Source organism: Gavialis gangeticus, unplaced genomic scaffold (genome assembly GCF_001723915.1).
Source record: "Gavialis gangeticus isolate Ggan-Ray unplaced genomic scaffold, GavGan_comp1, whole genome shotgun sequence".
Taxonomy (NCBI): Eukaryota; Metazoa; Chordata; order Crocodylia; family Gavialidae; genus Gavialis; species Gavialis gangeticus.
Window position 1 is genome coordinate 87250442 of NW_017729025.1, and position 14915 is coordinate 87265356.

At 41.2% G+C, this 14915-nt stretch overlaps 1 protein-coding gene across 4 annotated transcripts in view; it reads left to right on the top strand.

Annotated features, from left to right (window-relative positions):
- The first annotated feature begins 3336 nt into the window (after positions 1–3336).
- NUMB (NUMB, endocytic adaptor protein) overlaps positions 3337–14915 on the top strand; it is a 66116-nt gene continuing 54537 nt past the window's right edge. For all 4 annotated transcript variants that reach the window (XM_019519115.1, XM_019519117.1, XM_019519116.1 and 1 more), the window contains exon 1: positions 3337–3478. In XM_019519115.1, coding sequence (XP_019374660.1) covers positions 3353–3478 — 126 coding nt within the window. In that variant the 5' untranslated portion in view covers positions 3337–3352. The remainder of the gene's footprint in view (positions 3479–14915) is intronic.

The following is a 14915-nucleotide window of genomic DNA, read 5'->3' on the forward strand; positions in this document are numbered from 1 at the left end:
AAAAAAAAAAAAAAAAAATCACTGTCTAAAACAAAATGCATCTTCTTTCCATTGTCCTGTGTTCTGGCTGAGACCAGTAGGGTACTTTGTTTCAGCTGGTGGGAAATAGCTGATTTTAATGTTTGGAACTTTTAAAAATGCAAAATGTTTGACATGCTAAATACAGGAAAAAATCAATAATGGATTACTTTTGAGCCATTATAGTTCCCAAGAAGTAGTAAAAAGCCATTGAAGTGACAGCATCACTACACAAATCCATTTGGCACAGAACATAAACCAGTAGCTAGCTAGCTAGCCTAGAAGTGTTGTCTGTCAGTGTATTTGGGCGCATGGCTGAAAACTCCAGGAATTATCATATGACTGAAGTGGCAAAAGTTCAGCCTTCAGCTAAATTTCTGTAACGCTTATTTTTATGCTAGCATTTCTAAACTTCTTCAGAGGAATTTTAGTATTCTGTCACAGTAGCCAGCAATCCATGTGTGTGTTATCCCTTATTTCCAAATATGTAACTGGTGTGAATTGTTTAATTAACACCTCCCGTGTCTGATGGGACTTCTATTTAGTTTGGGGATGATATGTACTTTTCCAGCAATTAGGCTTTTAGGATATATTTATTTGGACTATTGTCCAAATCCCCTGACAGCTCAGCTTCCTTTAGTGGCCCCACTGAGGGGTTTTTTTTTCTGTTGAAACAAGCTGTTGCCTCAGACTACTTGAATTGAAATGAATCCTATGTAGGTCATTCATCATTCTCTGAAGGGTCTGTTTCAGTTATTGAAACTTAGTTGTCAGCACAACCTGATGATAACCAAAACTGGTTGGAAAATGGGATTGTTCTTCCACAGAAAACATTGATATTTTGACAGAAAGTCCAAAGCAAACATATTTTGGCCAAAATGCCACCACTATTCATCACAGGAGTTCAGGGACATGATGTTCTTTCTCCCCTGTAGGCTGTGCTCCCAGGTGCAAGGTCTCTCTGCAGGTAGAGAAGCAGTGCATCATGGGAGAAGTCTGAGAAGCAAGGTCCAGGGAGGAGTGTGTGGGTATAATGCAACTGAACTATGTCTCCTTTATTAGATGCAGTGATGGTGTATCCAAATTCAAACACTTCATTTTGGAACTGAAATATTTTGGGTTCTGGGCTATTAGGAAGATTGAAATGTTGGAAGAAAGACTTTTTGCAGAATCTGGCTGCTTGAAACCAAACTTCTGTCAAAAGTAATTCAATTGGGAGAACTTTCAGCCAGGTTTGCTCATGTTTCATAGTTAGTCTGCTGCTCATACTATCCCTAAACATGCAGCTGTTAACGCTGACTTTCAAGGGAGACAGAAGGAATCTAAATGCCCAGCTTCTGTTGAGTTTGTTCTTTCAAGCTCTCTAGGCTGGAATATTCAAAATCCCTATTTTTTTCCCCCAAGCAAGCTTCATCTATAAAGCAAAAATTGATACTTTTAGTATTGCTACATACCCCCCCCTTTTCCTTTTGAATACAAATAACTTTCAACTCGTGCATTAGACTCCATGAATATGGAGTTTTTGTTCACTTAGAAGGATTGACATTGTCAGTGTCAGCTGAATTTGTTATAAGAGATGTGTTTTCTTTACATGTAGGTGTTGAAGGTATGCTACCCTCGTTCTGCCTATTAGCCACTTGGATAAAAATATTTAAAATACTAATTATATCAGGCATTAGTGTGTACCTTCCTCTGAGTATAACAATGTGTTAGTAATGGAACAAAGCTGTAAATCAGTTACAGAAATTTTAGTTCTGTGCTTATGTTCTTTCCTTTCCTATACTTCCTGGTATGTGAGAATTCAAGATTTATCTTCTTGGGTCAGCATAATACAGGTTGATATAGAGAGAAACTATTCTATGTGAAGAAGGAAGCCATTTTTATACTGCTTATAAAGTCTTAGGAGACTGCTGTGAGGCATTACGTCTGCCCAGAAGCAAACATGTTAGCTGTGCACAACTAATAGTCTCACTCTTTTAAACTATTTTACCTGCAGCTTATTTTTAGCATGTCAAATACTTAATTACACTAAAGGCATATTCTTGAGCACTCAGGCCCAAATTTTAGGTTTTTGCTTAACATTTTGTTAGGATTTTGTTAAAGTGAACATAGAAACAACTTAAAAATTTCCTTATAATTTAAAGGCTCTCCCACATTGTTAGAAATCTGTGTGACATTATGCTTAGTGTTTTTCTGAGTTATCCTACTCGAGTAGTATTTTTCGTTAGCATTTCAGCAGAAACTAACATCACATCATTTTAAATTTCCCAGTTTTAGCGATATTTAATGGTTCTGTCTTTAGCAGGGATTCTGTCTCTGATTATTTTGAATAATAAACAGCCCCACTTTTGAATGATATAGTGGAGGTAGATAGAGAATGCGAGAGACATGAACTGGCAGACAGTCCAGAACTTCCTTCCTTTTGTCTGCCTTTGACTTTAACATCACCACACCTCTGTCAAACAATAGGGAACTGACTTACTCCCTTGCCATAATTTATAACAAGGACAAAAAATGACAATTGCCCAGAGCTTGCTGGGGAGTTGGTGACAAAACTTGGGCTTTTGTGTCGCACGAAATGGCCAGAATGCTTTAATTATTGCAGGTAAAGTTGATGTTTTCTTCTACTTCCAGTCTGCTGAATTCAGGATTGGATAGAAAGTTACTTTGACTTCTATATAATCCCATCCTGCAGTTAAATTTTGTAATAGCTGTGTTTCATGAGTGAAGCTGCTCAGTTATCAGGCTCAGTGAAAAGTGCAGTATGCTGATCGCTTTCCACATAGGTCTGGGTCTAGTTGTAAGTGGAAAGGAAGAATGTCTGAAGGCTTCCCCATAGAAGTTTTTAATATGGCACTTTATTCAAGCTACTCTTGAAATCAAGTTCATTAAAATCCTATCAGCTCTTGTACTCGTACTCTAAACACACGCTTCTTATGCAGCACCCATGTTCAGCCTGATGAGGCATGTGCAAGGGTCATGATCCTTCCTGGATTCTGTCTCTTTGCATCCTACAGCATCTGGTAGATCAAAGAGAAATATTTTGGAGGGGAGAAGGGCATCTCGAGAAGCATGGGTGCCATATCTTTGACCCCTTTTTTTAAGTTTGCTTCTAGATTCGCTCTAATTTAGCCTACCTAAAGTTGCATCTGGGTAGTTGAGTATACTGCTTACTTGGCTGCTTTTACTTTCAGTGAGAGGTCTATTACTGCAGAAGTACAACATTTTTATATAATAATGTGTGGCGATTATTGGTGGGTCTTAACTTCCAAAACTTACATTTTAATATCTGCTGAAATATGTGTCTATCTTTAGGACATTAAACGCCTGAGAAATGAACAAATTACGGCAAAGTTTTAGGAGAAAGAAAGATGTCTATGTTCCAGAGGCCAGCAGACCTCACCAGTGGCAGACGGATGAAGAAGGAGTTCGCACTGGTAAATGCAGCTTTCCTGTTAAGGTAAGATTGTCTTTCCTCCTTTTAGCTATTAGTTTTCCATGAATTATTAGGGATTTTTCTGGCAGGCATAAGCCCCATATGTTCTTCTTTTGGCTTATTTCACAGTTAACTTTCTTTGATGGATGTGGCTTAAAAAAACAAAACGCAACAAAAGTGGTACAAAAATACCCTGAAAAATCACAGTTGAATGTTTCTGGCACTGCTGTTTTCTAGGTGAAATAAATCATAGATGTATTTCTCTGCTTGTTGGGCAGAATAAGTATCGAACCTCATAGGTGTTTTAGGAAAGTACAGTGTTATGTTTGGGGGGGGAATAAATAAGAGGTCATAGCAACTTTAAATGTTAAGTTTAAGCTGTGGCTTTAACTTGCAGATATACTAAATCTCCTTTTCACTGATAATATTGAATCCAACTGTGCAATTTAACTCTTCAGTGCTACTATGACAGGTGTCACAAGGGTATGTTTTCTACATGCACAGTGTATAAGCAGTAGACCTGTTTTAATCTGTAGAAACCAAACAGTCTAAGGTATCAGACTTTTAAAAGCTTGTTTTTTTGCAGTATGTACCTTATGTCTGTAGAAGGCAAAACTATTTAGGTAAAAGCTATATAAAAGATTATGGAGTCATGAAGTAATGAAACATCTACACTTACATGTAATATCTCTAGATCCTCTGACTTGTGAAGCAGGTGCGTGTTTGGCAAGCTGTAAGTTTTTCTATGTGAAGTTTGGTAGCATTGCATTTAAATGGAAGGGGCTCTAATTAATAAATGTGCAGTTTTTATTAGAACTTTGAAAGAAGCTTTGAAACAAATCATCTTGTTCAATAGCTTCTAAACACGTAGACATTGAACTTCCACATTGTTTCTATTGTATGTAACAGTGGTTTTGAGGTGAGATCAATCTGAATTTAAATTCTGATGCAAAATGATATTTATTCCCTTGTGTGCTCTTGGCTATAGCAGTGGTTCTCAACCTTTTTTGTACCACGACCCATTTGTAAACATCGATGGTCAGTCCTGAGCCAGTAAATAGTTTAAGTAGAAAACAACCCCTTGGCCCTGCTGGTGCCCCTCGCTCCCAACCTATAACCCCCTGTGGCCCAGCTTCCACCTGTGCTACCTGTCACCCCATCTCACCTTCAGGGGAGAGGCAGTGGCAGGGTAGAGCCGAAGCCTGGCCATACAAGCAGCTGTCAGTGAAAGGAGGTGAGGGCAGTGCCTCCCCTCCCCTCCCCGACACATTGTCTATATTGTGTCCCCCTCCCCACCACAGACTTACCTGTAAGGAGCTGCCTGCAAGAGGAAACCCACGTTTTCCATGTTTTTCTCCTCCAATCCATTTTTAAAGTTTGATCCATTTTTTAGGTTTGTTCATGACCTTTCTATATATTCTTGTGACCCCCTTTTGGGCCCAGTGGGCCATGTGGGCTTGCTTAGAAAGTTTTGGATTAAACCCTTCTGTATTTAGGTGCCTCATTTGGTCAGAACTTAAAGCTGACTTCACAGGTACATAAGGCAGTTCATACTTTACAATTCAACTGTAAAAGATGGGAATTTTGATTTTAACTGCATAAGTTAACCAGGCCTATTGATGATAACAAATTGCTCTGGTTTTATCTTCCAGAAGACCATGCATTGAGATGGGCAGTAATGGAAAATTTTATTATTAGGTTTGGGATTCAAAGTGGGTGTTAACCAGTGTTCAGCAGATCCAGGCAGGAAGTATGCCATTATGAGCAAACAAGATAAACCAAATGTGAAGTTGTTAGCTTGGTGGGTGTTACTATATTTTGCTCATTTAGAAGAATAGAACTTTGTCATACTGAAAGAGAATATCCTGTTAGACAATACTTAGGGGCTGTTCAGTAATTCATACACTCCAGGAAAAGTATGTCTTTGTATATGCGCTTCTATCTAAATGGGTGTTTCTATTTCCTGATGTTCATCACTGAAGCAGAACAGATTGACCGCTTTTTCAAATATACAGCAATCTGGAAGGTAGTAAAATAGAAGTGAGAACTTCCTTTTCAGAAGTTCACAAGGAGACATTCCAGAGATGTTTCACCTATTACATTTGTAGACAAATGCATATCATCGTGCTTACCCTAAGGAGGGAAATCTTGCTTTGTTCTTTATGGTTTTCATGGACTCACCTGTGAAAGGCAGAAGGTAGGGCAGCGTGGCACCTGGGAGACTAGTTCAGAGAGGCATGAGCTTTTGCAGGCAACAACCTACTTTTGTCTCATGATATAGCTATATAAAAAAGCATTTGGCATTTTGCTTTAGCTTTTGCTCCAACCATCGCCATCCCTGGATCAATGGGACATATTGGCTTCTGGTTGGGATAGGGAGGAAGTCTGAGAATGTGAAGGGATGGACATGAGATGGGTTGTTAAATAACTTCCTGTAAACTATATTGTTGGCCAAAGAAGCCAAGCAGCCGTAATTCAAACATAACTGAGTGCATTTTTAGCAGGAATATTCCTGATCTTAAAGGCATAGGAAAGTGGGGCTGGAGGAGACCTCACAAGGTCACCTAGTCCAGCCCCAAGTGTCTGTCTAACCTGCTATTGAAAATTTCCAAGGATGGAGATTCTCCAACGTGCTTGACCATCCTAACTTCCAAGCAAAACTTCCTCTGCTGCAGTTTGAGGCCATTGCCCCTAGTCCTGTCCCATGCAGTCATGGACAAAAGCCCATTTCCATCCTCTCTGTAATTGCCCTTCAGGCATTTGAAGATTGTTATCAAATCCCATCCCCCCTCAGTCTTTTCTTCTCCAGACTAAATAGCTGTAGTTCTTTCAGCCTTTCCTCTTAAATTTTGCTTCCCAGGTCCCTAGTCACTTTTGATTATCTGCGCTTTTTTACAGTCTGGTCACATACTTCTTGGTGTGGAGCACAAAACTGGACACCGTACTACAGATGTGCCCTCATCAGTGCCAAATAGAATGGAAGAATTGTGGAGTAGGATAATTGCTTCCCTTGATTTGCAGGTGACTTGTTGATACAGGCCAATATGCTGTTGGCTTTTTTTTTTGCAACGAGCACAGGTTTGGCTTGTATTCAGTATATGGTCCACTGTAACTTGCAAGTCCATGTCTGCAGTACTGAAGCCTAGCCAATCGTTGTTCAGTTTGTATCTGTGCATGCAATTATTCCATCCCAAGTCCAGGACTCTGCACTTTGTCCTTGTTGAATCTCATCTGATTGATTGCAGACCTTTTTTTCCAATCTATCCAAGTCATTTTGGATCATAGCCCGGGCTCCTCAGTGTCTGCAACTCCACAACTTGATGTTATCCACAAATTTCCTAAATGTGCACTGAGTCCCATCATTCAGATCATTAAAGACGTTGAACAGTACCAGACCCAGGACAGACCCCTGGGGAACCCCACTTAATGTCTAGTTAGGAGGAGATGAGACATTAGCCAGTTATGTATCTTCCTTATAGTACTTTCATCTAGTCTCTGTTTCCTTAGTTTGTTGATGAGCATGTTGTGGGAAACGGTGTCTTCATTGAAGCCTTGCTACAACGATGGTATATTGCATCCACTGCTCTCCCTCACCCACAGAGCCTGTCACACTATCCTAGAAGGAAATCAGCTTGGTCAGGCATGACTTGCTCTTGGAGAATCCATGCTGGCAGTTCTTGATCACTTTGTTCTCTCCTAGGTGCTTCATAACAGATTCCTTGAGTACCTGCTCCATGATCTTTCCAGGTATCAAGGTCAGGATGTGACTAGTCTGTAATTCACAAGGTCTTCCTTCTTATCTTTCTTGAAGATGGACACTATATTTACCTTTTTCCAATCATGTAGGACCTTACCAGACCCCTGCCCCCCAAGTTGGCTATCTCAAAAAGGATAGCTAATAACTCTGAAATTACATCAGCCAATTGCTTTTAGTACTGTAGGGTGCATCCCTTCTGGCCCTGCCAATTTGAAAGAATTTAGCTTCTCTAAGTAATCCCTAACCTGTTCTACTATTACTCTAGGTTGTTTGTCTCCTTCCCTGTCTTTGCTGCCAACTGCATTCATCTGCTAGCTACCCCTATTTGTGAAGGTTGAAGTTTAAAAAAAAAAAAAAAAAAAGTATTCAATACAGTTTCATAGTTTCTAGGGTCGGAAGGGACCTGAGCAGATCATCTAGTCCAACCCCCTGCCATGGCAGGAAAGAGTATTGGGGTCAAACGACCCCAGTAAGGTGGTCATCAACCTCCTCTTAAAAACCCCCAGGGTGGGAGCCTGCACCACCTCACTTGGAAGCTGGTTCCAGCCTTCTCTGCATCATCTGTAACTGGATTGCCTTATGCTTATTGTTTCTGTGGCTGTCATCTTTCTTTTTTGATGCACAGAATCCCTTTTTTATTACCTTTTTTATGTCCCTTGCCAGTGGCATCTCAAATCATACCTTGGCCACCTCAGTTTTCTCCCTTTGTGCCCATGAGATGCTCTTCTCTAGGACTATGACCAAGTTTCCACTTCTTGTAGGATTCCTTTTTAGGGTTTCAACTCATTGAAGAGATTGCAGTCTAGCCAGGCTAGCCTTCTGTTGTACTTCACATTCCATCTCATCAGGATAGCTTGTTCCTCCTGTGCCCTTAATGCCAGCTCTCCTGGACTCTTCTACCACTCAAACTCACTTCCCAAGGGATCCGGCCCACCAGTTCCTTGAGTTAATTTGCTTTTCTGAAGTCCAGTGTCTTTATTCTGCTGCTCTTCAGCTTAGAGCTTTTGAGTTCTTGCTTTGTGGTCAAGCCACTGTCACCCAAGTTGCCTGCCACCAGGGGCAGATCCAGGGGGTTGCAGTTGCACCCCACTGATTCCTGCTTCACCCAAAATTTAAAACCAACTGCCTGGTGGTGGTGGCGGCAGCATTTCTATTCAGGCACCAGTGAGGGAGTTAATTGACTTAATGACTCTTTATAATCTACCTGATTACTTCTAAACTCTTTGTTCCACAGGTGTTAACAACCCTCTCTCCTTTTGAATAGTCTTGACATTCTACTAATCAAGCTATCTTTTCTTCTGCTGTTCTGTTAGCTGTTTCTGGTAATGTAGCTCCTATTCCACAGCCCTGCAGGCTGTTTTTTCACTCTAGCTAAGAACATTAACTTGGGGGTGGAATAAGAACTACATAGGTTCAGTGAAGCACTGGATGCACTGTCAAGGTGCTCAAGAAGGCTAGGTTTTGTTTTATGAATTTAAAAGAAATGTCCATTTACTCCTAATATATGCAGGACTAATGAAACAACATATTTTGGGGGGTTTTTTTTGCCTGGTTAGTTATGGTTTTCTCTGCATAATATAAGATAGGTATGTTGTCATTCCACTAGGCAGCAGTAGACAACGTCTTGGGGAAAGGAGTGTTTTGATCATCTGTTCATTCTGTCCAGTCCCTGTGCAAAGCTATTGTCTAGCTAGTAACTGACATGATGCATGCAGTGATCCAACACTACTCTGTCTCTTTTTGACTGTTATACCCTTGCTTGTCTTTTGCTGTCCCTTATTGCTGCCTTCTCATTGCTTTCTAGATACTTGTGGAAAGATGTTTCATGCTACAATTCCCATTTGTCACTGAATCCTTTTGAATTTTGCTGCACTTTGCTATGGTTCACTGAATACAACATGTTAGATGTACCCTACATTGCAGACTGCCTTGCCTGAGTGTTCTGTTGATATGCCCTACTTGAAATTTGGATAGCAATCTACCTGCCATTTAAAAGAAAATATAGTATATTTCCTCATATACAACACAACTCTTCCCTCTCCCCCCCAAAAACAGCTGCAGAAATTAGAGTGCACATTATATGCAAGGAAATACAATAACAGTGATGTCTGACTCTACCAAGCAAAAATGAAAGTAAAGTCTGTATGTGATCCACAGGGAGCAGAACAATGAGCAGGCTTGGCCCCAGAGCTGCTGCTGCTGCTACTCTGCTACATGGAAAGATCTGTCTCTCTCTCTCTCTGTCTCTCCCTCCTCCCCACCAAAACAAAGTGCATATCTTCATCTAGGGCACATTATATGCAAGAAAATATGGAATATCTTCTAACTCTTTACTTGGTCAAGTTGATATTTCATGAGGATGTAAGTCTCCTGCTGCTGTCCACTGTTGTTCTTGCTGCTTCATGTATGCTTTCTGTTGGATGTGTATTTCAAGCCAGTTGGCATACTTAGTCAAGCATGTGTGTGTCTCCTTAAGTATAGAACATATCTCATAATATGAGCTCTTTCTGTCTGTTGAGATTACTGCTTGGTCCCCTGTACATAAAAGCTTTGGCTTGTGTACACCTAGCTCAGTGGTTCTCAACCCTTTTTAGATTTGAGGCAGCTCTTGTTAGACTTGGCACCACTTACAAAATGCTAGCTCTTAATTTTCACCTGAGGTTTGTGTGTGTTTTGAATACAGAAAAATAGACTAACTCTTCTGTTGCACAGAACTCAAAGACAACAACATCAGAATGTGTATAACACCATGAATTCCATCTGGAAATGTCTGGTTTATCTTGTGAATCATATTTCCACACTCAGCAGTGCCAGTCAGTATTGTGTGGCACTCCACAGCACCCTTGAACAGATCTCAAGGCACCCTGGGTGAGAATCGGTGACCTAGCTCCCTCCTTTCCTTGTAGGAGGCAATATCTTACTGTCTCTTGTTTCTTCTTTTGATGTAGCCAAGTTTGGAATATGAATGGGCTTAAACTTTAGCACCCTAGCTTATTTTTATGCTTCTAAGTTACCTAGAGCCAGTTGGAAATGTATAGATGTTCTAGATGGGCATTTGTATGCGTTATCTGGTAGGTGTCCTCCCCAGTGCATCTCTTCCCAGTAGTGTCATCTTAGTAGGGTGATCATGTCTGTTTTTTTTGTCAGGACTGTCCCATTTTAAACAGGTTTTGGGCATCCCATTAGTTTGATCTGCAATGAAATCAATGGTTTGTGCTCTCTTGGTTCCTAACAGTGGATTGTACTCCAGAATGTCAACTACTATGAGCTCCAGGCCATAAAATATCATTTTGTGGACTTAACCACCTGAATTCACATACACTGACTTTTAGGATGGCTTTATTACACCTTAGCAACACTAGGTCATATTTTTCCATTCTGTTTTTTCATTCATAGATTCATAGATTAAGGGTCGGAAGGGACCTAGTAGATCTTCTAGCCCGACCCCCCGCCAGGGCGGGAGAACAACAAAAAAACCCCAAAAAGAGAAACGGGACTCAAATGAGTAATTGTTTTGCTTGTTAGTGGTGATGGGATTGCACTAGAAGTTTCTTTACAATCCAGCTGGAACTGAATTCATGGTTGAATCAGTAGCGTATTTGCAAATACAGCAGTAGAATGGCTGACAGCCTTCTGAATGCCTGTACACTGAGTAACTGTGAACTTGGGAAAGTTGCACTGCAGGAGAGAGACTTTTAATGTAGACAAAGTCCTTGCATATTGTTATTTTCCTTCTGAGATATCTGTGATACTGGGGAAATACGAAGAAAAACTTTCTCACGTCTTGCACCATTGCCCATAGACTGGGCATTTTTCATGTGGCCTTTTGTTGCTTTCCACAGTATATGGACTGTCATGTGGTCACTCCCCTGCTTCTTTGGTTCCTCTTACTTGCTCTTCTGTACTAGCGGTAATCATTATGTTCCTTTTGCTGAATTCTTACTGTAGCTGCTCTTGCTGTTTGGAGGTGCTTCCATAGGGTTAGGTCTGACCCTTCTAACAATGTCGTCTTAATTTTAGAGTTGCCAGCTCTCTACAGTATTTGCTTCTGCTGCTTGGCTTCAGGTTAAAAAAAGAAAAATCTCTCTACAGACTAAGTCTGAGGTCAACTTTTATTAGATGTTCCTGTGTTTTAGTCATTATTCTTGGCTGGTGTCTCACTTCTCATCCCTTTACTTAAGTGAGATCACAGGCTTTCCCATAACTTCTTTATCTTTAGTCCCTTGCCTGTCTCAGTCTGTTTTATGCGAAGAATCTTTTTTTTTCTCAGCTATGCAATTCACGTGTCAAAATCTGACTTCCTTGGTGAGTTCAATCCTGTCTGCCAGTTTCTGCATGTTACTTTTTTGTTTATTTGAATCAGGCTTCCCTGCTGTGGGTCCCACTGGATTAATTGCTGCCACTGTTCCAGGTTAGTACCCAATATGTGGTACATAAGGGACTCAATGATTGCAAAATCTAAATTTTTTGGTTCTTTGGTGGTGGCACTATTTATAGAAGTGTCACAGCTAGCTCTGATAATGGAGGGAGGAAGGGTGCTTCTTCCTTCCCCTAAGTTCCAGATAGATTACAACAGTTATAGATATGCATTTTTCAGGAAACAAAACCTTAATGTATCTAAGGAACATGAAAAATATTTTAAGTTTATAATATTATTACCTTAGATCTGCTCTCTTTTGGAGTGGTAGCACTTTAAGATTCAGTCCTAAAGTAAAATTCTCTCCAGTGGGTCCAAACTCAGATGCATATGGAAGTGTAGTGTAGAATATGGTATATATGAAAGAAGATTCCATTCCATTTAAAGTATATTCACCTTCTAGCACCCATCAGGAACATCTGCAAATAGATTTGCTCATTATAAGAACACAAAAACAAGTAATGGAATTAATCAGATGCTCAAATCTCTGGACCAGGGGTGTTCAGCCTCCAGCCCGTGAAGCCATTGCATCTGGCCTGTGAGGCTCCCCATGGGTCCAGACATTTAACAGTGGAGGGAGTGGTGGCAATTAATATGGCCACCCTGCCCAAATCCCCAAACCCAAATCCCTGTGTGGCTGGTCAGAGCCCAAGTATGCCCTCTCCTCCTCCTCCATTTCTTTATTGGGGCTGGGCCATGCCCACTTTGAAGTCTAGCCATGCCCCCTCTCCCCCATACAGGGTTGGGCCATACTTCTTTTCCTCATGGGGCCTGGCCATGCCCTCTTTCCCCCCTCAGGGCTGGGCCATGCCTCTTTCCCTCTGTGGGGCTGTATTGGGACTGGCCTGCCCCCCACTTCCCTCTGTACAGCCAAATGGTGCCTGCCATGCCTTTCTGAACATCAGATTGGGACTGCTACTGGCATCTGGCTTGCAGACGGACTGGAGACTGCCAGTCTAGCCCCCTGGGGAAAAAGGTTAGGCACCATTGCTCTGGACCAGCCGAAATGCATATCTCTTTTGTGATAAAATAGCCATAATCAAAGGTCCCATGGGCCAAAAACACTTCTGGTACAAAGACTGGGTATGGAATTTCCAGTGAACACGAAGGTATTTGCATTGCCGAATGCCATCTGAAGCTCTTGTAGCATGTACCTGATTGTAGCTGTACTAGCAAACAATTATATGCACAGATGGTCAGTATACAAAGTAAGTTTTTTTTTTTCCTAATATTTTTCCTGTTACATTAAATCTAGCATCTCTAGTCAGGGATCAGAGCTGTATTGTGCCAGAAGTTTGACTTTCAAATTGACAGGCAGTATCCTTTTAGACATGCTACCTCAACCATTCTATTAACATTTTTTGGCTGGGAAAAAGTGTGCGCTAAATTTTTAGACAGTTAGGTTTCCCATAATGTTAAATGCCGACTATTATAACTGCTCAGAGTCTTTGCCAAACTATATGCATATTTCTTCCCTTCAGGAGTGATTCTTTAAGAACAGTGGAAGGGAAAATGAGGGAAGAGGAAGAACGCTAGTATTATGTTGAAAGAGTAAATCCAGCCTCTGAGCAAGAAGAGCAGCGTGCCAGAGAAGCTTTGTACAAAGCCTAGGATGAGCCGAAAACTCCGTTTGTCCTACTTCTCTTTTAGTTTAAATGTAACAGATGAAAGGGACATCTTGTTTTCTATGTACCATTTCCACTACAAAAAGTGAAATGTGTTGACATGTGCACGTTAAAAATGTTTTCCTGCTCCAGACACTACCTCACTGAGAATTTGCAGCTGTTTTATGTTTTAATAACTGAAATATTTGACACTGGGCTTCTTTTGTCTGAAATGCCTTTTGAAAAGTCCCTCTGGGTAAGTAGTTTTTATTCATACAAATGCACTTAGACTAACTGATCTGTGAAATTCAGATCAGAAAAATTAGGTCACTTCCCCTCCCTACATAACAGAATTAAGCAAATAAATTTTGTAAGTTTTTGATACTTTTATCTGATTGGACATGTCAAGCAGCAGGAACAGCTGAATTCGTACCTGTAAATCTTGGAAGTTTAGCAGTCAGATACATCTGGGATTAACTCGGCAGTTCTCCCCATAGCCTCTTTCTAGTGACGAGTACCTTCTGTTTTAATGTCTAAAGAAGTCTGCTGGCTCCACTTTCTGTATGGTATTTAGATTCTAGATTCTCGAGCTAGAGTAGGATACACACCACCAACTCCAGGAGAAAAACATATTAAACTTTTGAACTCCTTTTATAAACAAAAAATGGTATGCATTTAGAGTCTGATATTGGACCACTGCTAGTAGTGTTAAATGATTTTTAGCCTTTTTACCTTGTGTTAAGTCTCTCTCCTCTAAATTTGTGTATATCTACATGAACTATAAATGAATTTTCAGAATAAACAAGGTTTTTTTTTTCTAGCTAGTCAGGAGGGATTTGAGAACACACTTGCTTTATTTTTCAAATATGGTTGAAATGGGAAGAAAGAACTGTGAAAATATTGCAGTGAGGTCATAAGTTGACTATTCACATTGCTGGTATTGCTCTACTGTATATTTCTTTCTCGTTCTAAACAAATATCAAATTATACAAAGCTATTTAATTCCTGTCCACAGACCTTTACCTTTACATACAGCAGTTGTAACTTGAAAAAGTGTGACTCCTGTCTTATGCCTAAGTAGCTTGCAATGCTTTGATTCATTCTGATTGTTTGGTGATGTGAGAGAGACTGTTTTCATGTTGAGTAGGGGTGCACCGATAGAGATTTCGGGGGCCAATGCCAATAGCCGATTTTTAAGGCAGCATATCAGCAAATACCAATCTAATTTCTGATAACAGCTGCGTGCAGCTGGTAAGTCTGTTTGTAGGGGAAGGGGTGTGGGGAGGCGCAGATCAATGCCTCCTGCAATGAGGGAGGGAGTGGAGCTGGGGCTGGGGTAGATGCTGCCTGGGCAGGGCATGTCAGGCACAGGACAGCTATGGCCCATCCGGTGGAGGTGTGGTGGGGGTGGCTACTGCCAGTGCTCCTGTCACTCGTCCAGGAGGGCATGCGGCTGGGTGCCTGGATCTGCACTGGGTGGGCCAGGCAGGCTGCAGCGCTGTGCTCAGGGCAGGCTGAGGTGGTGCGGGGCTGTAGCCCCCCCCAAATTTTGCTATACCCCCCGTAGCTCCCTCCTAGTGTTACTTCTGCCCACCCTGAGTATAGCACAGTGCACACCGCAGCTGCAGCCCACCTGTCCCATCTTGTGCAGATCTGGGGGCACATGCTCCCCCCCCCCCCCCC